The sequence below is a fragment of the Leuresthes tenuis genome, unplaced genomic scaffold (genome assembly GCF_036924035.1).
Source record: "Leuresthes tenuis unplaced genomic scaffold, fLeuTen1.0.hap1 SCAF_10, whole genome shotgun sequence".
Taxonomy (NCBI): Eukaryota; Metazoa; Chordata; class Actinopteri; order Atheriniformes; family Atherinopsidae; genus Leuresthes; species Leuresthes tenuis.
In genome coordinates, this window is record NW_027325364.1 from 30,093,392 (window position 1) to 30,119,362 (window position 25,971).

General features: G+C 39.4%; 1 protein-coding gene across 1 annotated transcript in view; it reads right to left on the reverse strand.

Moving 5' to 3' along the window:
• Positions 1–25,971, reverse strand: part of LOC140316874 (E3 ubiquitin-protein ligase RNF19A-like) — a 39,807-nt gene that overhangs the window by 12,208 nt on the left and 1,628 nt on the right. The window contains exon 2 of the mRNA XM_072394920.1: positions 409–1,395. Coding sequence (XP_072251021.1) covers positions 409–1,106 — 698 coding nt within the window. The 5' untranslated portion in view covers positions 1,107–1,395. The remainder of the gene's footprint in view (positions 1–408; positions 1,396–25,971) is intronic.

The window sequence follows — 25,971 nt, forward strand, 5'->3', positions numbered from 1 at the left end:
GGAGTAAGGAGATCCACCGAGAACTATATTCCATTCAGGGTTTCTTTTTTCTTTTAGTCTCGTTGCATTTGAAGCAAAGAATGGAAAAGCTTTAATGGGTATAAGCTGTGTTAAATGACACTTTATGTAAACACAAAGAGTAAAGCAATGAGCACTAACGCCCTGATGGGTCCTTGTGCGCCTACATACACTTTCAATGCTTTTACGAATGTTTGGTGTTTGGTTTGAATGCTTGGTTCTGTATGTAAAACAAACAAACAAAAAAAAGAATCATTAACACTAAGTAGAGGACAAATACTATACTAAATATTTGTAGAATATCGTTATATATTGTGTATTGCCATTCAGCCTAAAAATAGTAAATCATAACTATTTTTGTCCAAAAAGTGTTGTGTAAATTTTTCTTACCCACAGTCTGGCGCAGGACACCAACGACAGTCTGGGTCAGCAACCAGCCACCTCCTCAGCATGAACTCCTCATATTTTTCCATGAGCCCTCGATCTCCCAGGATCATGCGGATATCGTGTGGGTTGAAGCGCTCTGAGCACTCAGGGCAACTTATGTTGACACGTGACTCTGATATCTCGATGCGAAGATACTGGCGCAGGCAATCAATGCAGGAGCGGTGGTGACAGGTCATTATGTCAGGGAAGTTCTCCTTGGAGTGGCGCAGAAGGCACAATGGGCACTCCAGTAGCTCTGACCCCGCTACAGCCCCTACCTTGGAGGAGGAGGAGGTAGAAGCCCCTGAGGCAGATGAGGTGGAAGCAGCAGCAACAGAGGCAGTTCCATTCCCAGCCACAGAGAAGAAGGCAGAGTTCTTGTCATTACACATCTCAGAGTGGATGCTCTCAATGGTGGCAATTCCATCCACTCCTGTTAGCCCTCCTGGTCCTGGATGCTGAAGATCTCGGGACCTTTGGCGCCCTGATTTGGACTCCCGTCCTCGTCTTCTGAAAAGAGAGGCCAGGGAGAAGCGCCTCTTCTTAGGAGCCTTCTTCACAGAGGGCAAGGAAATGGAGGAAGCAGTGGACTGTAGATCCCGGTCGGAACCCATTACACCACCGCTCCCATGACCCAACTGCTGGTGCTTCTGTAAGCTCATCTCTCCGGAGGGAGGTGAGGGATGTGCCACTGGCGAGCCAGGGTTGGGTAGCCTGTCTCTCACATGTGTAGAGAGGTCTGGGAGTTGGATGGGTCTGGGAGAGAGGGTAAGGTGGTGGATGGGGGAGGGGGCAGGGGAAAGGGGGCCAGGATGGGGCGACAGGGCTCCAGAGGGCCCTTCTGTGTTTAAGACATGGTGGCTTCTCCTGATCAACCTCGTCGTCACATCTAATAGCCGGATTTTGGCGAAGGGGTGGGGGTCACCTGCTGAGAAACCGTTGCAACAGAATCTGGAATGAGCAAGGAGGAAAAAAAGGGTGAAAAAATACAAGTGATGGAGAAAAGTAAGAGGAAGAGAGAGAAGAAAAGAAAAGAAATATATGTTAATATGGTGGATTCTGAATTCTAATTACGAGTAAGCACATTTTTTTATTTATACTCACAAACATCCTTAAGGTCAAGTGTAAAAAAAATGCACAAAAAAAAGGATAATTCAAAGCATTTAATTGTGGGGTGAACAAGGTGTTGATGAAAGTAAACATAAGGAAATGAGAAACTAACCACTTCTTTAAAGTAACTATTTACTGAGCCTCTATGCGCATTTTCTCTCACATTCAACGGGTAACAGATGTGATGCCTTTCATGTTTCCATTCATGTTGACAAGTGTGTTATCTTCTGCTAAGCCTTTACTTGTATGCTGCTTCATTTAATGTCAAGTCACTGCAAAGAAAGAGAGAAACCGCCATGTTTTATGTCCACCCTCGCACTCAAATCTGCTTTGATGAACACATAATGTGAGGTTTTCTAATAGTCAGCTTCAACAATAAAAGCTGCACTGCTTCCATGTTAATGATAGCCACTGACATTTTGCTCAGTCAGTATCACAGCTGGCAGAGCGCAGGTTTGCTTTGCTAATCAGAACGTCAGTCTAAAAAGAGAGAGGACAGAAAGATGACAACCTTGGACACTATTGACGCAAACAGAGTGTTCAGATCTGTCTGTAAAATCAACAGTGACGAGGCCTGGTCTGTATTCTGCTGATAGTGGCCAACAGGAGGAAGTGTGAGATAAAGAAGGACACAGCAAAGATTTGCCAAAGCTGGTCATTTACAACCACTATTATAACAATGGTAGAGGTACTGGTAGCATCAGAAGTGAATGGTATGAAGCTGGAGAGTTTTAATTAAATGGGTCACCTTTAATACCAGTTTTAGATTTGTTGTCACTTTTTTATAAGTGGTTTACAGGTTTACATTTACAGGAAAGGTAACCAACATTTCAGTAACATTGTGAATACATCTCAGCAGAAGTGTAGTGTCATCTATCTCAGTGCTGCATTTGATACGATCGATCACAGCATTCTGTTACAGAGACTTGAACATGTTATTGGGATTAAAGGCACTGCATTAGGCTGGTTTAAATCATATTTATCTGACAGATTCCAGTTTGTTCTTGTAAATGAAGAATCTTCCTCACACATTGGAGTAAGTAATGGAGTTCCTCAGGGTTCTGTGCTTGGACCAATTCTTTTTACTTTTTACATGCTTCCATTTGGTAACATTATTAGACCGCATGGCATAAATATCCATTGTTATGCTGATACAGAGGCAGTTCCATTCCCAGCCACAGAGAAGAAGAAATTGTCTAGTTATATAGTTACTCTACATGGTATTTCCTTGGCTTCTAGTTCTACAGTGAGGAACCTTGGGAGTTATTTTTGACCAGAATTTATCATTTGATGCACATATAAAACTGGTTTCTAGGACTGCCTTCTTTCACCTTTGTAATATTGCTAAAATCAGGAACATCCTGTCTCAGGGTGATGCAGAGAAACTAGTTCATGCATTTGTTACTTCAAGATTGGACTACTGTAATTCCTTATTATTGGGCTGTCCCACATATTCTCTGAAAATCCTCCAGCTGATCCAAAATGCTGCAGCCAGAGTTCTGATGAGAACTAACAGGAGAGATCATGTTTCTCCAGTTTTAGCTTCTCTTCATTGGCTTCCTGTTAAATTCAGAATAGAATTTAAGATTCTTCTCCTCACATATAAAGCTCTTAATGACCGAGCTCCATCATATCTTAAAGATCTCATTGTAAGATATTTTCCTAACAGAGCACTTCGCTCCCAAACTGCAGGTTTACTTGTTTCTAGAGTTTCTAAAAGTAGAATGGGAGACAGAGCCTTCAGTTATCAGGCCCCTCTCTTGTGGATTAAGCTGCCAGTAAATGTCCAGGAAACAGACACCCTTTCCACTTTTAAGATTAGGCTTAAAACTTTCCTTTTTGATAAAGTTTATAGTTAGGGATGGCTCAGGTAATCCTGAAACATCCCATAGTTAAGCTGCTATAGGCTTAGACTGCTGGAGGACCTCATCTGTCACACCTTTCCTCACTTTGGCTTGAATTGGACTATATTATTTAAGTGTCTTGAGATGAAAATTGTTGTAATTTGGCGCTATATAAATAAAATTTAATTGAATTGAATCTATATAGTTTTAAATAAACCTGTAATATTAATATAATATCATCTATCTTTTCAGGGCTAAGATACTGCTCTGAAGCTTCATAAATCAGTGGTCAGTGTTTTGTTCAAGGCTGGTTTAGCAGGGTTGGTAAAATCTGCATAGAACACACCTTCAATAAACAGAGTTTAAGATTAATGTACCAACACTATCACACTGAAGAATAACAGAGTTACACCACCAACTAGGAATTGGAGATTTAATACATCATTACTAAAAGACCCTGATTTTATTAATTATTTCAAAAGGGAATGGTCTGTATATTTAGAAAACATTGACCTGCCAGGAATGTCAGCTTGTATTCTCTGGGAAGCCATAAAAGCAGTTAATTATGCAAGGTAAAAAATCTCTTTGTCAGCAAATAAGAAAAAGAGGGAGAATTCAAGGATATCTGATAGAACTCAGGATTAAATAATTAGAAGTTGTCTACAGTATCTCCAAAGAGTAACACATATTGAATGAATTAAGAAAAGCTAAACTTGAATTAAACGAAATGACTGATAAATAGACACAGTTTCTGGTTAGAGCCCTGCGCAGGACTGTTTTCTTCATCCCGCTCCCGCTAAATTTCTATAGGAGAACTCCATGAAGCCCTTCAACATATGCCTAGTAACAAAGCCCCAGGACCAGATGGTTTTCCAGCAGAGTTCTACAAAGAACTTTGGACTGTTTTGGCACCTACATTTCACAAAATGGTATTACAAGTTAAGCAGAATGGCAGATTATCCCCACACATGAACTCTGCAAACATTATCCTGCTACAGAAACCAGGAAAAGACCCCATACTTCCATCCAGCTACCGCCCAATATCTCTAATAAATGTAGACCTCAAAATAATTTGTAAAGCCCTTGCCAAAAGAATAGAAAAAATAACTCCATAATAATACATACTTATAATACATCCTGACCAGACAGGTTGTATAAAGGGTAGACACTCATCCACTGACACACGCAGTCTAATTAATCTCAGACTATTCTACCATCAACAACTTGGAAACAACAATCGTCTCTCTAGATGCAGAAAAAGCATTTGATGGAGTGAACTGGAAATTTTGATTCGTAGCATTAAACAAATTCGGGTTTGGGTCACAATTCATCAACTGGATAAGAATATTATATAGCTTCCCAAATGCATGTGTCAGGACAAACGATTAAACTTCTCCAAGCTTCAGTCTGCAGGGAGGTACAAGACAGGGTTGCCCACTTTCGCCCTCACTTTTTGCTATTTTCATCGAACCTTTAACAGCTGCTATCAGACAAGATAGAAATATTAAAGGCATCCAACCCCAAAATATTGAGCATTAAATAAGTCTTTATGCTGATGATGCATTACTTTTCCTTCAGAACTCACAGACGTCTCTCACTCACACGATCACACTCATAAATAAATTCTCAGCACTTTCTGACTACTCTATCAATTGGTCTAAGACCACAGTTCTGCCCATTAACTGTAGGGTCCAGAATATACCTGCAATCACTTTACCGTCAGGAAATATTAGATATTTAGACGTAAGCATTTCCGCCAGGCTCTCAGAGATAACCAAGCTAAATTATGTGCAATTATTAAAGACAGTAGAGGACAATCTCACTCGGAAGTCATTACCCATATCACTTATGGGAAGAGTTGCAACCATTAAAATATAAATACTACCAAAAGTTAACTCCTTGTTCTCAATGATCCCCATAAAACCAACCTGCTACTTGGTTTTAGTCACTAGATTCATGCCTCTCCAAATTTCTGTGGAAAAACAAACCACCACGTATTAGTTTAAAAACCCTACAGAAGACCAAGGACAGTGGTGGATTAGATTTACCTAATTTTTACCACTATTTCTTAGCCAATAGGTTACAATATATATCAAAATGGTTTAAACCTAGCCCACTAGATGAACCATGGATAAATTTAGAACAAGCATTGTGTGATAATCTGGAAATCTCTGACCTGCCATTTATTAGTCAAAACGTAAAACATCACAAATGTTTCAAAAGCATTAACATCAGCACCTCTCTGACAGCCTGGTGGGAATTTCTTAAAATAAAAAAAGTCTTCATTTCTCCCGTGTAAGCTTACACCCATCTGGAACAATCCTGACATCCTGCAAAACAAAAAAATGCTAAACTTTACTCTGTGGAAGATCAAAGGAATGAAACATCTGGAACATATAATCCAAAATGGAAGTTTTATTTCATTTGATGAGCTCATATCACAACATGGGATAGGCAGCAATACATTCCTAGAATATCAACAACTTAAGTCGATAATAACCAAGAAATATATCATCCACCAACCAGACTTACAACTCCCCATTAGGGTAGCAGAATTTCTCAGCATCTGCAACCCAAAACTACTATCAAAAATATATAAATTATTGTCTGACAGATGACACAATGTCTCTACCATCCTCAAAATAGAAGGCATATTTATCCATCAGTTCTAATCATAACTTCTGGCCACAAATATGTTTGAACACCTTCAGAATGACACAAAATCCTAATATACAGCTCATACAATACAAAATTCTTCATAGAACACACTATACAGGACAAAGGATGTTCAGGATGGGTCTAACACACTCAAAGATCTGCTCACATTGCACAGATAACACACCTGATGATTATGCACACGCTTTGTGGTTTTGTGCGCCTGTCCAGAAGTTCTGGCTTGAAGTCTTTGAGGACCTATCAACATGGCTAAAGTGTAGCATTCCTGCATGCCCCACATTTTGCTTACTGGGTGACTTAGACAACATCAACATGAAAATTAACTCAGCACACATGGTCCTCACAGTGTTATGTATCACAAGGAAAACTATTCTCATGAACTGGGAAGCGAAGAACAATCTGTGTATTAACCAGTTTAGAAATGTTCTTTTAGATTATATTAGCATGGAAACAATGTCTGCCTCCTCAAAACATCAATTGGCTGAATTTCATTCTCTCTGGTCCCCGCTGCTTCAATGAGTTTGAAGGAGGCCTTTGAAGAGCTTTAGCACATAGTGGTGGTGGGTTGCTGTCCCGTCGCTCTGGGCGGTTGGGTGTGCTGGGGGGGCTGTGTGGCTTTGGACGTCTGGTGGTCTCTCGGGTCGTGGAGACCGGGTTGATCATTGCTGGGGGGGGGGGGGGACTGTGTGTCGAGCTTGGAGGGCAGTTTTGGGGGCTTGCGGGTGGGGCTGGCTTGTGGCGTGGGGCTGGGTCACTTAGGGGCCCTGGGGTGGTGGCTGCTGGCCCTGGGCCGAGTGGCCAGGCTGCTCTGGCATGGGTGGCTGGCTGCCTGGCGCCGGGGCGCCTGCCTGTTCCTGGGGGGTCTGGGTTGCCCTGAGCACGCCACAGTATGAGTGGGTTGGTGCAGGTCCTGGTGCCTGGCTGGTTGCTCTGGGACCTCCGATGTGTCCGGGCTGCTGCGACTGGTGTGACTGCGTGGTTTGTTTGTTTGTTTGTTTTTTCTCTTTTCTTTATTTGTAGAAGTCTTCTGGGGTGGGTGGGTGCCTTCTGGGGGCACAGTAGCTCCCCGAATACGGTCGCTGCAGGCCTTGAGCCTGGTGGACATCAGGCCTACTTCCCTGTGGCAGGTCACAGGAAACAGGGGTGCCTATTGCAGCCAGTCTCTGTCTGCCCTCTCCGGGGAAGCTTCTCTCCCCCGGTCTATATGTCATACCCCTCTCCCTTCTGGCTCCTGTACACAGCACACACTCACACATGTAGGGCTTTGGGGGCGTGTGTGTTCTGTGGGGTGTAGTGGATGGGGCCACAAAGGTGGTCCCCTTTACTGCACTCTGCAGTTCCCCACCCCTGTTTTAATTACACCTAAGACATTACTACTTATCAGACACACACGCACACACACACACATTCATTAGCCCAGTAGCATGCTCGCTAAGCAGTTGATGTATTGTCCTGTAGTTTCAGGTCATTTATATCCACAGTTGTGTTGTCTGTGATTGCCGCTACTTGTGCTTGTTTTTGTTTGTTTGTGTGTTTGTTTTTTCTCTGATTGTCTGCTTTCAGGTGCTCCTGGTGGCGCTAAGGCTGGATTCCCCACAGAGGCCGTGGATTGTGTCTGTTTTGTTTTTACAGGTGTAGCAGCTGGTTGTCTGGTTTTTCTTTATATTTTTGTTCTATTTATTCTTCTTTGCTCTTCCTCTTTCCCTGTCCCCCGGTCCGGTTCGGCACCATTACATGTGAAATATTGTAACAAAAATAAATAAATGGGCAGTTGATGTGCATCGAGGGGAGCATTACATTTATAAAGCTTCCCTTGGCAAAGTAAATATGTTTTACATAAAAGGTATTCAGATTATAATTCTGCTGCAATTCTTATTACAATTATGCTGGACAGGACAAGGGAAAATAAAAAAAGGTTAATGTACCAATTTGTATTCTTTGAAGATTCTATCAGAATGCTGGGCTTTGTGTTTGAATGTTGTCATAACTTTACTGGCTAGATAAGGCAATTACACAATTTCCTGTGTGACAGCAATTACTTGTAATCTTGATTTTGCAAGTGTGTCTTTGTGTTGACTTACTTAGACGTCCTCAGAGCCATTCTAATCAGTGTATAATCCATTTGAGAATTTTTCACATCTGACTGTTTGCAAAAGCAAGTCTGAAGAGAGGAGTGTAAACTAGAAGCCTGACAGATACCAGATTTGGGGGTTAGGGCCATTGTTGTTTTTGAAGAAAAAAGAAAAACAATTTATTCAGCCAGTTACTTTTGTCTAAAATATGGTGTAATTTAAAAATGCTTATTTGCCAACATATCACCCTTCTGTTAATCAGACTCTCTTCAGGACGGCTTTGAAAGCTTTGTTCAAATTAAAGCTGGAGAGATTTCGCACAGTGTTTAATCTAAATTTAAACAATAACCAACTTTCAACTATGGGAAATACAGAAATATGTGAAACAGGGACTACAAATCAGTAAATCAGACCATCTCAAAATGGACTGCATTCCCTTTGATTCCATATCTGTGTTTGCTTTGTGTTTCAGGGAGAAAGAGAGAATGTCTGCTATTGTAGGAGGGTGTCACTACTGAGGTTCAGCCTGCTTTCTGGATGTTTCTTTGAATGCACCTCATCATCATTGGTTACACCTTGGCAATGTATCATGCAGTGGATACACGTACAGGGTGGTGCCCTGGGACGCAAACACACCCCTTAGCTATCCACACAAGCAAGAAGCCTAAAGAGGATGCCATTTCACACCAATTGCACACATGTGCATACTTCATCAGCGCCTGCTGAAACTTCTGTAAAACAGCTGCAACCAAACCACTAACACTGCCAGCACCACACTTCAGCTTCTCTCAATTAGAAGATGCTTAATCTCTCCACAATCTCCCTCTCATTCATACACATAACAAAGTCAAACAGTGATCCCCTCCCTGGTACTGAGGCAGTGTTTCTAGAAATAATTGTTGTTTTTTTTTACTTTTACAATAGCTGCAGAGTAATAGTTCTGCTAGTCAATGTACTGTACTATGAGTGAGTGACAGGAGTAATGGGTAAACTGACTGCCAGGCAAATACTGTTAATTCAACCATAAAAAGGAAATTTTAGGTTATAGGGCTGTAAAGTCCTAGTCGCCTTACATTCTGGGTTGACCAAATTTCTGATAGTCCTCCTCTACCATCTATGTCAAAGACATCAGCAGTGTGGCAGAATTTTACCAAAATAGATGGGGGAAAAAGGCTGAATGCAAAATTTGCAAACAAAAGTTTGCATATCACATCTCAACTACAAACATGGTGTATAATAAAAAACTAATATTTCAATATTATAGGCTATTAATATCATATTGAACATATCTCAATATTTTAGTCTAATAATTGTTTATTCGTTTTATAACAACGACAGCATTCCTCAGATACAAATGTAAGGCAGTAATGCACAGCTTTATTTAGTTTGCACTTGTCTTGATATGTGATGTTAAATAAAGATAATTTTCCCTGAATTGCCTTTTGTGTTTAATTGCCTTCTTCTGCTAATATCAGTATATTTTCAGTAACCATGGGCTATTATATTGGGCAGATGCACGTGATGCAAAACGCTGTCAGAGCCGTCAGAGTTACAGGCTACTGTGTTTACGCTAACGTAATTTAACCATAGCTCGTAGTACTAGGCTACTGTTCAGTCTCATCAAAATATAACATTTACGTTTTAAATAAATAATTGCTGTTTTCTTACAGTCATTGAGCTATACCTGAAATTTCACAGATTTAATTTCACAGTATAAGCCAGAGGAGGATGTCAACCCGGAGAGACAGGAGCAAAGTTAGCAAACACATACACAGCCAACCATAACAGAAGCATTTCAGGGGCACACAAAATATGTTTCTGCATTTAGCAGACGCTTTTATCCAAAGCAACTTACAAATGAAGATATAACATTACAGCTAACAATAAGCTACATAGAAGGAAACCATTAGTCAGACTCTGTCAGAGGCAACAGTGTAGAGATTGTGTGCAGGCATAAAAGGAAGTACAGAAAGATAAAGTGCAGTAGAGGGGGTAGGGAAGCACAGGGAAAGTGCTAGGATAGGAGATGCTCTCTGAAGAGCTGGGTCTTCAAGAGTTTCTTGAAGATAGACAGGGAAGCCCCTGTTCTGGTAGCACTTGGTAGGTCATTCCACCATTGTGGAACAACACATGAAAAAAGTCTAGATTGTCTTAAGCGTGGCGTAGGCACTGCTAGACGACAATCCGGTGACGACCGGAGTGACATAAGCCTTTGCAAGAGCATTCAAGTAGATGGGAGTCGTTCCATTAAGGACAGAAGAAGCGTGGTATGCGTCAATCTCTGGGATACAATGGGGAGCGGTCCAGGAGCGGACATGCCGCACTGAGGAAAACAAACATGGAACAGCTTCTTCTAATTGAAAAGCAGACGTGTGGAAACATCGGCGGCAGACGCAAACTGGACAAGAGCTACGTTATTATGATGTTTTCAAGGTGTAGTGCAGGGAAAAATGATCCTCCGTGAACATATCTTTTATTTTGTTTCTGCGTGCGACTTCCTGTCCCGCACGATCTGCTCTGTGGTGCTGTGTTGTGCTTCGGCGTCAGGTAAAAATAGAAGCTCTATATCTGCTGCGGAGGCTCCGGAGCACCACAAAACTGTGACGAAGCCGGCGGAAGCACAGTCTTTGATAAGAATTTAAATATATCAGCTCCGCTGCCGTGTTGGAGCACAGATGCAACATTTAGTGGAATTTAGGGGTTAACTCGATTCCACCCGACATAACTTTCCAGTCTGCACACATTTCCATTAGTTTAATAAAATATAATGGAAATTAATTCAACTCTCATTTCTGAATAAAAATGCACTGTTTTTCAAAATTGTAAGTTATGAATGCTTATTTAGTGAGACAAAAAGAAATGTGAAAAAGTGCATCAATATAAATCAATTAAAGACCCATCAATCGTTTTATAATCGAATCGTAGCCCCTAAATCATAATCGAATCGTGAAGTGCTCAAAGATTCCCACCCCTGCAACTTGCTAGGGAGATGAAGGGTTCGATCAAAGAATATCTCAAGCAACGTAATGATGTCAGGGAGTTACAGCTTCTTTTGAACACTGCCTCCTACCTTGACCCCAGGTTTAAAGACCGCTTTGTTTCACTTGAGGATGACGTCAAACAAAGTCTTCTGGACCAAATAAGGAATGCTTCCGATGACGGAAGTGGAACCCATGTGCCAAGACAAGCAAAGGCCTCAAGTCAAGACATCAAAAAAGTCCAAGGCTGATTTGAAACAGCTGCTTTCAAGTATACAAGGAGAAAAGAAAGGCACTGATGGCACCTCAACTCAAGCAGGGCTCTCCCCAAGTGATAAGATGAATGGTGAGTTTCTGGTATACAGCAAAATGCCAGAACTTAGTGCTGATGAGGATCCTCTCTCCTGGTGGAAAACCAATGGAAGTACATTACCTCAGCTCTCCGATTTTGCAAGAAGGTATCTTTGTAGCTTTGAAGCTGGGCTTCTGAGGGGTGTATTCAGTGACTTCAGGGATTTCTGTCAGTCCAAGATGGTCAAGACTGACCCAAAACAACTAAAAACCTTGAATTGGCAAAGAAAAAGTTCAAGAAGTCATGAAAAGTGATGCCATTCTTATAGGAATCTAGGTTCTCCACAAAATGGTAGCCCATAATATTGTATTCTGTACTGCTGCTATTTTTATGTAAAGCAATATAGTTTGAGCTGGACATTTCATAGTTCCTCAACTTGTGTCAGATGTTTTTCTTATTTTAAGGCTATATGTGTGGTGCACCTAAAAAAAAGGGGTCACCACATATTTTTTAAAAACGAACAAATAATATTCTGTTTGTATATCGGCATATTAACCTGCCTGTATTTAGTGCTTTCCTGAGCTTAATGTGATAACAGTAGTGGTAAAGTGGAACCTGGGTTCGGGGGGCGTGGATTCCAGGTTGGTTTCCGGGGCGGACACACCAGAACTATATTATAAAATGGTTACAGATTCTTTTAGTAGTAGATGGTACTTTGACACGGTTTATGTGCGCCGTTCTGCTAATATATTTAAGTTTTATCAGCAGAGGGTTAGCTTGACAGGATGCTAGCCCGCGCCAGGGAAGTCTCGCGGGACTTGGTTAAAAGACCTTGATATTTGACCAACTCCGGTTTTGGGAGTTTTCTAATGATTTTGTTTAAATCATCTTCAATGAATGTTATTTAGTGACACTGAAAGTAAAGTGAGTCCAGCTGAAGTTAAAAGTAAAGAGAGAAACCATTCTCTGTTCATTAAGTGTGGGAATTCTGAGGTTAATGTTGAAAGAATGCCATGCTAAATTCTACATTAGTTATAAGTCTGGTAATACTAGTTTTGATAGGTAGTAAGTTAAAAATGGAGTACATGTTGATGTTTAGACCAGTCAATATGCAGTTAAATGCAGTAAAGCTCAGAACAGTTAATTAATCCTGTTTAATACACTTAGTTGCCTTTATTGAAGTGAAGGATGGCAAAATAAAAGGAGGTGGTAAACGTAATTATTACGTTTGAGGAAAAGAAAGGTCATGTAAAGCATCAATGTTGTACACCGAAACAGTTCTGTTGTAATCAATAAATGAGACGGAATCTGGATGCTAACAGCAGCGCTCCGGTCTTCATTGTTCTCTGCTGTTTATTTATTCTTCAGATTGTGCACATCACTGTTTCATCAGTCCTGACACTCAGGACCTGTAACATATGCTAGTGCTGCGCTTGATATTTGGAACCCGGTCAGTGTTCTTCTTATTCTGATCTATAGTGTTAAGCTTTTTTTGTCTCAGCTGGGTACTGCCATTGGAGTGCTATGCCATAAAAACTGGATTGATTGTATTTTAAGCACAGTATTGTTTGTTTTAAATACTTTATTTATTATTTGTAGGTTACATGCCACTGTTCTTTTTTTGTAATGTTAATAGTGTATTCTTTTTATTCATTGAAGGCTACATGCAAGTGCCACTGTTGTTTTTTGTAATGTTCAAATGTTTTGAATAAATGAGTATGTTGAAGTACATGGAATTTATTGTTTAGTTTTTTTTACCATGACATCGAATTGGGTATCGAGAATCGTGCGTGCATGTGTGACGATGGAGGTATAATGAGACAGCTGTCTCATGCGAAGGCCTTAGCTACGTCCACCTCACAAAATTAGACAACTATGTCAGCTTCTTGGCTACAGGCAGTGGTCAGCAGTAAAAGCTTTTCTCATTCAGTGCACCAATTTAAGGACGTTAATACAATCAAAATCTGCCTTTAGCTGGTTGAAGGGATTATATACACAGCATGAAGATAGGTGGATGTAGAAAGAAGAAAGAAAATAAATAAATAAATAAATCACGGATATTGTAAAAATGTGAGAATATCAAGAAAAACATGAACATGAATTTTTGTGAAAGTGACCAAAAATGCTAAAGGAGCATGTGAAGAATGTAATGTGGCATCTTCATCTCCAACTTCAATATATTTCCCCTCACAGATTTAGTGACAAGAAGAAAGTTTTTGTACAAGACAGCACTGTTTTACCTACAAAACAGAGGATAAAAGTCACAATGATCTATTTAAAGACAACATTCCAAAAGTTTTCAAATTAGTTGCTTCAATTGAATTAAAAATTCCTAAATGTGCATTATGAAAAGTGACTGTTTTAGGTCATTGTTTTTATACTGTATGATGATAAACCTGCAAAGAAAAAAAGTCAATACAAACATCTTACCAAGTCTGAATTCATTTAACAAAAAAAGATAGTTTGTGTTACTTTGGTAGAACAGCGAAGTACAAGAGACACGAGACAACAACATCAAGCTGTGGAAACCAGCAGAAAGGCAGCGACACGTTCTCTGCATTTACCATCAGTAATATGGAGATAATAAATGCTGTGTAGTCAAAAGAAAGTAACCTAAAAAAAATATTTACATATTCTTAAAGTAAAGACAGGCAGAACTTAATAGAAATATTAATAATATTTGGCCAAAATGTCCTTATCCTGATGTAGAGTTGGATCAAAACTAAATTTATGTCCATCTCTCTGACAAACATTTCAAAATTTAAATAAATCCACTGATAGACCAAAATAAATGTCCCTTGTTATTTACAACTATATGTGACAACAGATAATGTGTCTGGCCATCATAACACATGCATATATATATACATATATATATTTATAATAGCAACATTTTTGCACAGGATGATTTATAAATACGCAGGACAAGATTCACACATGTATTTCTGATGCACACAAATACAACTTTACAAACGACTTCTGGCCTGTGGACTTCACTGCAGTTGTGTGGGACTTTTGAGACTCCTCTGACCTGCGTCAACCCACAAATGTCTTCTTTTTTTTTTTTTTTTTTTTTAAATGATCTGCAACCAATCAAATATCTTCCTTGTTTCAGCCAATAATAAGAATTCCGGACTATAGGCCTCTACTTTTTCCCCCAGACTTTGAGCACCGCGGCTAATGATACGGTGCGGCTAATGTTTTTTTCTTCTTTTTTTTCATGCCGCCAAAAACATTAGACCAATAAAATTAATTAATATTTTGTTTAGTTTTTGTAAATCGGTCATTTGTACTCACCTTCAACATGGAAAACTAACGAAGAAATGCATATGATGCAGCTTTTAAATTCAAGGCGATCAATCTGAGATGAGATTAGTGAGAGCGACAACGAAGAGACTGAACTGAGTGACAAAGTTCTGAGGCTGTTCAATTCGGACACTGAAGAAGATGGTTTTAGTGCGCAGGAGGACAGGAGGAAGATGAAGAAGCAATCAATGACTTTTCCTGGTAAGCTACTGTCTTTTTTTTAAATTTTTTTTTTTTTTTTTTTTTTTTTTTAAAACCAGCCATGTTAGGGGCACTGTTCGAAAAAAAAGCATTTGCAGGATGTATTTGTGTATGTTTACCATACGCATTTAATTAAAAGTAAAAATCCTTACGTGTAACATCTTTCTGTGTAAATATCTCATATTACAATGTGGACACCAGCTTATAATCCGGTGTGGCCTATACAAGCACAAATTGGATTTTCTTTTTAAAATTAGAAGGTGCGGCTTATATTCAGGTGAGCTCTATAGTCCGGAATTTACAGTACTCATAAGCCAATCACATTAAGCCATTCAAACCGTGCTATACGTGTAGAGGCGTGCACCTGTCACTGTGCATTTTTCCTCTGCATTGTGCAGGAATGAAAAACAGGATCCAATTCAACAGTTTTACAGTCAACAGAAATAAAAACTGAGCTCCGTGTGTGGGTGTATGGCTCAACATCAGACACTCCGGTCAGCAGAAATGGCAAATGGTCTGTCAGCAGTCAGAGGCTTAATCAGAACTGCTGTAACACAGACAGCTACAGGAGATCCTTCCTTCATTTGTTATAAAAACCTTGGATTACAAGGGGAAAAAAATGTAGTCTACAATGGCACACTGCCTTCAGCCCTGACTGTATTCTCTCTTGGTGTGCTTGGGGCCGAGGACAGCTCCCGAGCTAATAACTGCACAAAGGCCCAAGCTGCTACTCAGCTTGGGGCGACAGACCCTGTCAAACAGTGACTTTATTCTCAAGAAATTGAACTTTCTGAAAAGATAGCCTGAACCTGGCATGCAGAGGCGCTAGCGTAGCTCCCTCGCTTAGCTGGCTGGCTTGCATTGATAGTTGCACAATTAATGCAACTAAGAGTAATAACTAAACAACTTCTCATAACAAGGGGATTAAGTAGAAAACATGTTCAAGTAGATGTTTCACTTACTGCTCCGCTGTCATTGCTGGAAGCCATGTTGGATTGACTGAAATTCACACGCATATAGCGCAGTTTGAAAGGCTTAATGTGTAATGCATTTTCAATGAAGAAAATAAAATCATGATTCATATTTTTTGTATTATGGCCCAGCCCTATTCTGATGTTATGGTTATTGAATGATCCATGTGTAAAAATGATTCTCATTTATCTTGAAACAGAAATGGCTCTTTACATAAGTTCAGTGATATTTTGCTGGACCTCATTTAGCTTTGATTACAGCACACATTCACCATGGCAATGTTTGTTTAAGCCAGTGTTTCTCAATTCCGGTCCTCATGACCCACTGCCATGCATGTTTTTGATGTTTCCCTCCTCCACCACACCTGATTCAAAGGAATGGCTCCTTATTAGGCCACTGCAGAGCTTGATGACGAGCTGATCATTTGAATCAGGTGTGGTGGAGGAGGGAAACTTCGAAAACATGCAGGGCAGTGGGTCATGAGGACCGGAATTGAGAAACACTGGTTTAAGCTGATGCGACGTCCCAATTTTCACTACCATAATTTTGTATCAATTGCTGGGATAGTTTAACTGCTGCATTAAGTCTTCTCTAGCACGAGCAAAGTTCCTCAGTGGGGTTAAGGTCTGGTCTCTGTGGTAGGCAAACCCTGTGTAAAAATGATGTCTCATGCTCCCTGAACCACTTCCATATAATTTAAGCCGGACAGATTCTAGCATTGTCATCTTGTAATATGCCCGCGTACCCAGATTTTTTGCTTTGCTTCGGTATTTAAAGGACAGCTTCTACCATTGACATGCATATGATTTGCAGGCAACAAAGTATCAACACCGAATAATGTGAAAAAGCTACTGAGTTTGTACTATAAATTAGCACAAGTAAATCAGAATATGGAAGCTGAAAAAAGATGACAGCTGGTAAATATGCCAGATATTTCCTTAAAGACAGAGTTCATTAGATATTCCAGCTCCAGCACTAACCTAAACTAACCTACTGAAGCCTGAGAGAGTGCAGCTCTGACTAAATACATGCTGAGAAACAACATGTGCTCAACTTTCAAATGCAACACAGATTTCCTTATGCAGCGATTCATGCTTTGAAGTTTCTTGGTAAAACAAAAAGTACCATGGTAAATAATTAATTATTTTATCTAACCAACAGTCCATCGATTTGTGGATGTTAACAAAGGGACTTAACAGCGTTCCTGCGTTTTTGGTTATAATTTGTAAACTTAGATCCAGAGAGCTTTTATCTGATTTTTACAGCAAAAAATCATTTACAATAATGATGAGGTTGATATGATTTTGATTATGCTGGCTTATTCTCTTTGAGAGATGCTCATCATCCTCTGATTTGGAGTGACATGCTACATATATTCAAAATTCAAGAGATGTGCTTCACCCTTACTGAGTCCAGTGGTAATCACTCTGGCATTCAAAAAGAATGCGAACTTAAAAGATACAAACTGAAACTTCATTTGGATAATGTAGGCATTCAGAAAATCCCCAAACCTGTTAACTCATTCAGAACACGGGCATTGTCCAAACAGAGCATTCTTAAACCGTGTGTAATGCTGGATGTTTGAATACAGCCTTCTTAAGCCTGAGGGTTTTCTGAAAAAATAAATTGATTTTAAATCAGCTTAAATCTTTTTTCCCCAGAAAACTGCAAAAGGAGATGCACAGATACTGCAGCTGGTCTGACATGGTGCATAAACACCTTTTCCTGTAATGTGTGAAGCTTCCCCAATAACCCTCATGGTTATGTGAGAATTGGTTCTTTTTTCCATATCCAAATCAAAACTGTATTTAAAAAAATAAAAAATTCCAGCCTTTTGATGTACTTTCTATACTAACGCTCCAGAAAACAGACTCCCCATCACTCTATCTGCCAAACTTAATTGGCCCTCTCAACTTGAAAAAGAAACTTAAAAACTTTGATATTACAGAATCATTAATACAATCAAATACAGGCAAAAACAAACCAACTTAACAATCAGTTAAGGAACCTTTGAAAGAACCAACTGATAACTTTCCAACTTACCATATTAATAAGCTGGTTGGAAATAAGCCTGATCAGACAAAGTAGAAAATTACTACATAAGTTCGATCGTTCCTGATTTTATACACTCAGACTCAAATGGGCCTAGATACTCCACACATGCTCCAACGTTCAATCTTTTTGTAAAAAACGTAATGCACAATATACTAATACAGCCAAATTCCCAATTAAGCTACTCTCATTCACATATTTTTTCTTCTTTTTCATTCAGACATTTTGACTGAAAATAAAAACATTAAAACTACGTGTCAACGTGCTTAAAACATTTCTAGACTGTCACTCAGCTCTAATAAAAAAATAATCAAGATTTCATAACCACAGCAACATCTGACAAAAATCACCACTAAAGTAATGCAAAGACAACGTCTCCCCAGTTCATTTAGCTATACTTACATGTGCAATGATCTACCACCAGGGAAGTTAGAAGTAGCGTGATTGGTCACAGCATCGGACATTCTTCATTTCATACCTCGACCTCCCTCCTGTGCGTTTATACAGGGATGAGGATAGTGGTCAAGCTATAATTGTACCTTGACTGAACTGCACATAAAAATCATACCAATTGTTTTCTGATGTAAAAAAAAAAAAAACTAGTTTGATTTTGAAGTAAATCAAAAACTGCCTAAACTATTTTACATATTGTCAATTATTCTTAAAAGGGAACTTTAATTAGGCCCAGGCTGAATTGACATATCATACCTTTAACTTCTGGACATCAGGACAAACCATCTAAATTGTAATACTGAATTTCAGTAAAATATTGCCTTTGGGACATTATAAAGCACAAAGATTGAACCGGTTTGATTGCAAATGACACAGATAAGCAGGTTTGTCTGTCATTTGCATGCATTATCTTGAAGCAGAGGCAGAGTCCTTAAAATGCACCCAGACAACAAGTACCTGGCTGGATTCAAACGAGACTATTAGACCAATAGCCAGCATTGATGGGAAGCACTGCAATAATCAAGCCAAAGGCATACTGCAGGGTTCCTTCTGAAGAAGCTTTAAAAGGGGGATCCATAATAGGGCTGAAACAATTCCTCAAGTAACTTGATTACAAACATGACAGAGGAATTTCCTCTGCCTAGAAGCCTCGTTCAATTAAATCTTAATTAAAGTTTAATTTTAGTGTGACACAACGTGCTGACGTTACAGGCTATGCGTACCCTGCAAAGGGGAAGAAGACGGAAGCAGGCTTTTGGTAACGTGTGTGGACAGTGTTGATGCACAGAATGGCAGACGCTGGGATCGAAAACAGCGAGACATATGATGTCGAAGGTGTGGGATCATTTTAAATTAAAAATTAAGGACAACATCGTGGTGTGTGTACATTGCAAGATGGAGCAGGCGTTCCATAACAGCACAACTTCAATGCTTTCTATTGTATATTCATAATTGGGTTTTAATTAGGCATTAAGTATGTTTTATCCGATTACTCGATTAATTGATGGAATATTCGATAGAATACTCTATTACCAAACTATTCGATAGCTTCAGCCTCCAATTCATAAATGGATGGGAATACAAGCAGAAAACAACACTTGACAACAGACATGACAGAGTTCAGAATAACGGAAGCACAAATGTTAAAACGGACAAATGTTAACAGGGACACTCAGATGAGCCAGTGTAGTCACTCAATCAGTATCCTGCCTACTGCATTCCTTTCTTGCTTGTCTCCTGTGTAATGCTGCTTCAATGCACATTCCTGGGCTTCTATAGAGCTGGGAACAGTCAATCCATAAACAAGGCTTCCACTGCATCATGAGCAGACACACAACAACCTCCCGGCAGGCAAGCTGAGCCACTATTAACTGATGTGGGATTAAACTCATACACAGGCCCTTTCTTTTAACCAAAATGTGGAGCAAGCTGAAAACTGGGCATATGGCTCGAGGCTGTATTCAAATGACAGGTTTAACCTTACACAAACATATTCAGAGAAGAGATTCTAATTATTATAAACAACTGGTTATCTTATCCTGTTGCAGAGGGTTAAATTGCATCACAAAATGCTATATAAAATAAGAGAAAAATAAAGCCAATAGGCATCTGTAAATGTTTGTTCGTACATTGTGATCAGAATCTAACTGTGAAATAAAGAATTAAAGATGGAGCAAATATATCGGCCACAACAGCAGCATGAACAAGAAACGCATTGTTGAATGTACAAAGAGAGTCAAAGCAGGCCGAAGAGGAAAAAAGTTTCCAAACCCAACAAAGCCAGTACAGTCTCCAGCTGTCCCTCTCCTCTCAGACTTCCCCCTCAGTTTTCCCTCACAACAGTCAAAAGGTGGTGGGGGCAGAGATGAGGTAAGCATCCTGACATTGCTGCTCAGCTGAGACAGCTAAGAGCTCAGGAAGGGTGTGAAATAGAAAGGAATTAAGTAGTAAATTGCAAGAATGTGATACATTTCCTCTTGCAGCACAAAAAACAAAAACAAAACAAATGCTGGCACTTACGCTGGCATTATTATAATACATCAATATTACACCTTAATGCATACCTTTGCAATTCTTCACCAACTGTGCAATGACCTCACTTGATTTACTGCAAATGGCAACTGCTGCACAGACCATAGCTCTCACCATCCCTTTCACAGGTATGTCTGAATTAAACCACAAGGACCTTTAATTCAAAAGTGACTGATCAATGAATGAGTGAACGCAGTCACTCAGCAGTTTGATTAAGTCATTAACCTCGTATCTGAATGAGCTAATGATAGCACTCTGACGTGTTGGCCGGGCCACCACCCTCTGGCCTTGCAGCTGTGTTTACCATGAGCAAGAGAGGGAGGTCCGACAAACACAGAGAACATAGGCTGGGTCAGCATGCTGAGATAATGACCTTTCTTTAGAAGAACACACAAGTTCAGATAATCTGTAACTTTGCTCAGAGGCATCTGACTCCCCAACACAGACTATGAAGGACTGCCTCTAGCACCCAGTAAGCACAATAAATTCTGCTAATGCAGTAGTTTTAAATTCTAAATTCAGCATTCAGAGTACAACAATTTGGTCTTTTTGGACCCAGATGTGACCATATTTGGACAAAAGGGCTGAGTGGAGAGGCATCTGAAACCCGACTAGACAAAAATGTGTCTCAAAAAACTTTAAGTGAAACTTGTAGATTGTGTGGGTGACAAAGTTCACACATGGCCAATTCCGTGACGCCAACTTGACATGTGTTGGCAACACTGGGCTGAGCCCCCTCTGTCTGGCATACGTGAATTACGAGGAGGAACAGCAGCAGGCAAACAAGGATGGCTTTTTCTCCTCGAAAAGGTCAAATGCATCAGTGAAAGATACTTTTACAGACTCACTTTATATCATATCATAAAAGAATAAAGAAAAATATGTGAATGTGAGCAGCTTTATAGAGAATTTGGCATCCTTATGTGAGCACAGGGAGCAGCAGGAGCAAAACATGGAGAGGGCTGGAAAGCAGAATGTAACTGCCTAAGTGCTAGTGTTTAGGAACATGAGTTGTTACCATACTCAAATATATAGTATCTACAAAGGAAAACATTAGAAACTTTATAAAATTTCCATAACCACTGGGGGGGAAATGACACATCATTGTGACATAAGATGTTTTTGATAAACAGCTCCAGATTGATTTTTTCCACTTGCAGCACTGCTGCTCCCAAGTAAAAATAGCAACAACACAAAAAGGAGCCCCACTCAAATAAACTGAAACTAAACATTTTCATGCTCATTTCCTCTTCCGCATTACCACTCATTTAATGCATTAATTTGGTCAAAACAGATGACATAAACATAACTAAATTTTATAACAATGCAGCAGTTTATAAAGGGGAAAAACATTAAGAAGAACTGTTTTTTTAAAACACAGAAGCCACAAAAATTTATAAAATCTAACTAATATCCTTTAATACCCTTAATATCAATTATATCCTTCAAGATAAAAAAGCAGTTTGGTTTTTCTATTTTAGCCAGTTTGACTGTTTTATAACAAAAATGTATTAGAAATAATCTTGATTTTAAATAAATATTAATGTGTGGAGTTGCATGCTGACTTTATGTGCTTGTCAGTGTCACTTTCAGTGAGATAAATACACACTGTGTCGTTTCTGAGTCAGATTACCTTTAACTCCGTTATTTGAATAATTATTAGTCAAATTAGTGAATGGCAACTTGTACTGCATTTGGCTGTAATGAATTTTATTTGCCTCTTCCGCAGATCACTGTAAAGTTAAAATAAAGGGTCCTGTCTTTTAAGCTGCCAACACACCCGCTGCAGTTCATCAGTGCAGTTTATGACATTAAATAGTGAATGAAGTACACAAGTGCCGAGTATTTCACTTCTTTACCTCATAAACCGCAGGACAGTTTCATTGTGGAGGAGGATCTCCGTTTCCACATCTTATGATTTTCATTAACGTGGGACTCTCGGATCACATAATATTCAATACACTTTAAAAACACAAGATAGACACAGGTAGATGAGGATCCCTGCAGTTTTACTTGTTCCCATTGTTATGACTGTGAGGCAGGTTGGCATTAACTCTTTATTCACTCACACAGCCAGAAGAGATTCTGGCTCCCTCCATGTACTATGACGATGGTTCAGGGGAGAAAAAAAAAACCTTGGGACATGTTTCAGATACCCTGGTGTGCTGCGGTAAAATCTCTTAACTGTCTTCAAAAAGTAACATTTGAAGTTATTTGACCAATTAAATAAATACTAAGTTAGGTTTATGATGGAATCATTAGCAGCTCTGTGCTGTGTGTCAGTTTCCCGCGACTAATGAAGAGAGGAGCTGTGTGTCTGTCTGCGACGAAGTTTTAGAAGAAGTCGTCTGTCAGCTGAGGTAATAAAAGAAGCCGATATTGGTATCAATGTTGTTGCAAATGAATATCCCTCCAAATGCAAAATTTTAGTATTGCATAGTATCAGACCATCGATTTTCTGACAACACTTTTAGCAGCCAACAGTTCATACGTGTTCTAATAAAAATAGCACCATAGTTAGCACACTTTTCTTTGTCTAAAAGAGCCTAAACAATAACAATATTATCCAATGTCCTCCATTTAGAAGATGACAAAGAAACAGTTGCTACTGCTAACATTGGCTGTTGACTGCTACCTTTAGATTTGCCACACAGAAAGGGAACATTTTAGGTGATGCAAGTGTGAATAAATGTTACTCTGTCCTGAAATGTTTGCACCCTTTCTCAAAAGTAGAAGATTCATATTTCAGGTAGAACAGGTCAGAGCCCTGCGCGGGACTGTTTTCTTCATCCCGCTCCCGCTAAATTTCTATAGGAGAACTCCATGAAGCCCTTCAACATATGCCTAGTAACAAAGCCCCAGGACCAGATGGTTTTCCAGCAGAGTTCTACAAAGAATTTTGGACTGTTTTGGCACCTACATTTCACAAAATGGTATTACAAGTTAAGCAGAATGGCAGATTATCCCCACACATGAACTCTGCAAACATTATCCTGCTACAGAAACCAGGAAAAGACCCCATACTTCCATCCAGCTACCGCCCAATATCTCTAACAAATGTAGACCTCAAAATAATTTGTAAAGCCCTTGTCAAAAAGACCATTACCGCCCGCATCCACAACGTGTGTTACATTCCCGCCCGCACCCGCAAAACTTTGAGAATTTATGCCCGCACAATAATAGAAATGCATTGATTTTGTTTCTTCTCCCGTTCCGCAGGAGAAAACACGTAATTTTATAGGCCATTAATAAAGAGATTCATGGACAATTGAGAAACTTCTACAAATGTCAGACTTGCCTTGCTTTGTCTTTGTGCTGTAAAGACCTTCTTTGAGCTTCCTTTCCACATCATTTATTGACATCCTGTCGCTAGGATACATCCCAACAGTGTTGCCAGGTGGGAAATGTTACTACATTGTACCAGAGACATAAAATTATAGTATTTTGAGGGAAATTATCGTACATCTGTCATAACTAAAATAACAAGTCTATTGATGCGCTATAGTCACTCGAGTGTTGAATAGCGTCTAACAGGCACTCACGGCTTTGCATCAGCAGTTGCATTAGGGTAAATGTCCTCCGTAAACAATGATGAGTGGGAACTAATGAGCCAAATAAAATAAAGAGGCCTGGAGGCCACCTACTGTTAGGAATTTCTGCAGCAAACGCATGCACGTCACTTGTAGCTCACATAGAAAAGCACGATTGGCTTGAAACTTGTCACATGGAAATGCCTTCAGGGTTCACAAAAAAATTCGACAGACTGATTACAACCGATTATAACCACACATTCACAGAATGGTCAAATGATCATATATGTGGCCTTTTTTGGGATTATTGAGCGTACATCGTACACCGGGCAAAATTATCATACAAATATGATAATTACCGTATACGTGACCTGGCAACATTGCATCCCGATCCCTCAGTGGTTTTTTTTTTTTAAGTCGCTCGCGCCCGCAACATTCAGCAAAGTTCATACCGCCCGCTCCCGCGAGATTTGAGTTGGGTCGGCGGAACCCAATCCCAATGCAGCCCTCGAGAAAAGGTTGCAGTCTTTTATCCTGTAAAATGAAAATATCTGTAACTCTAGTTTTACGAGATGCGGGTCTAGAATCATTACGTTGCCTGCTGATTTTCAGCTCTAATCAGTTAAGTATTCTATTTACATTGTCTGTATGGATTGATAAAGACACAGTCTAACGTTTATACTGTGCTGATGCTTTAAAAAAAAAAAAAAACCTTGTGTGATGAACTTGGTTTTCTTTGGGGGGAAAAAAAGGGTTAGGAATTGTTCAAAGAACTGGATTGATAAGAAACATTTATAATTGCATCGGTATTAATAAAATGTTATTAATTTCCATCCCTGCTGACGAGGCTGTCATACAAAAAAAAAAAAAAGTGTAAATGTGTGTCCACGTTTACATAATCTTCATTTTAGACACGAGGATTATGTATAATTTTGTATTATTTTAAATGGGATGGAGAAGCCAGAGTCAAATGAGATAGAAAGAAGCAGAAAGAAGTTTATTCTATTGTATATCTCCATCAGCATCAGGACAGCAATGCACTAGAGATACAGCCTGACATAAGATTGAAACCACACACACAGTCTTGTTTTCTGATTTAATAATGTCTTTTATGTCTTTTGCTTTACCATTTCTCTCATGGAATGATAACTCTGTAATGGTAAAATGAAGCTTTGCCTTGCAATACAGTATCTGATATGATAAATGTCTACCAGCTGATCTTTGAACAGTAGGTTCTGTTTTTGGCTCTGTTCCACACTCCAGATAGAATGACCACCTTTATTTTTGTAATATTCCTATATAGGATATCAAACTTTACAGTGGCGTAAAAACAATGTAAATTATTCTGTTTTTTCTAAGCTTATAATGTGTTTTTTTTAATACCCTATTCACCATTTAGACAAGGAAGTGCTGTAGCAGTGTGTGTAACTGGATGAATGTGGCTTGTAGTGTAAAAGTGCTTTGATAGGTCACCTGGACAAGAAAAGTGTGATACGCGTACAGTCCATTTACAATTTACGCAATCAGTTGGCATTTATCTAACTGTAATGCAGTGTAAAAATTTAATTTCACGTTTAATTAGATTTAGAAAGTGCTATTATTAGCCTGTTGTCCTGTTTACTTTTTCTTTTAAAAAATGGTATCAATATTGAATTTAAAATTCAAGCATCAATGCAACTCTAGATGTTATTCGTCAGATGTTTTGAGGGTTAACGCCATGTGTTTGTTTATGGCACAGCTCTGTAAGGCACTCATTTGCTTCAGGTCTCTGATACAGTGGCTTAATTGTAAGAAATATCCCAGTCTAATCATGAAGAAATTTAACCAAAGAAGAAGCGATCTGAAGAAGGAAAGGCGATCCAATGTGAAAAGAACCTTACATCACTGTAAAGTTAAAATAAAGGGTCCTGTTCTTTACATAATATGCCAAAGAGGCATACTAACAAAGATGGGCAATGCCATATATATGGTTACCACAGCAAACTTGGGTCAGAATGCAAAGATCATGGA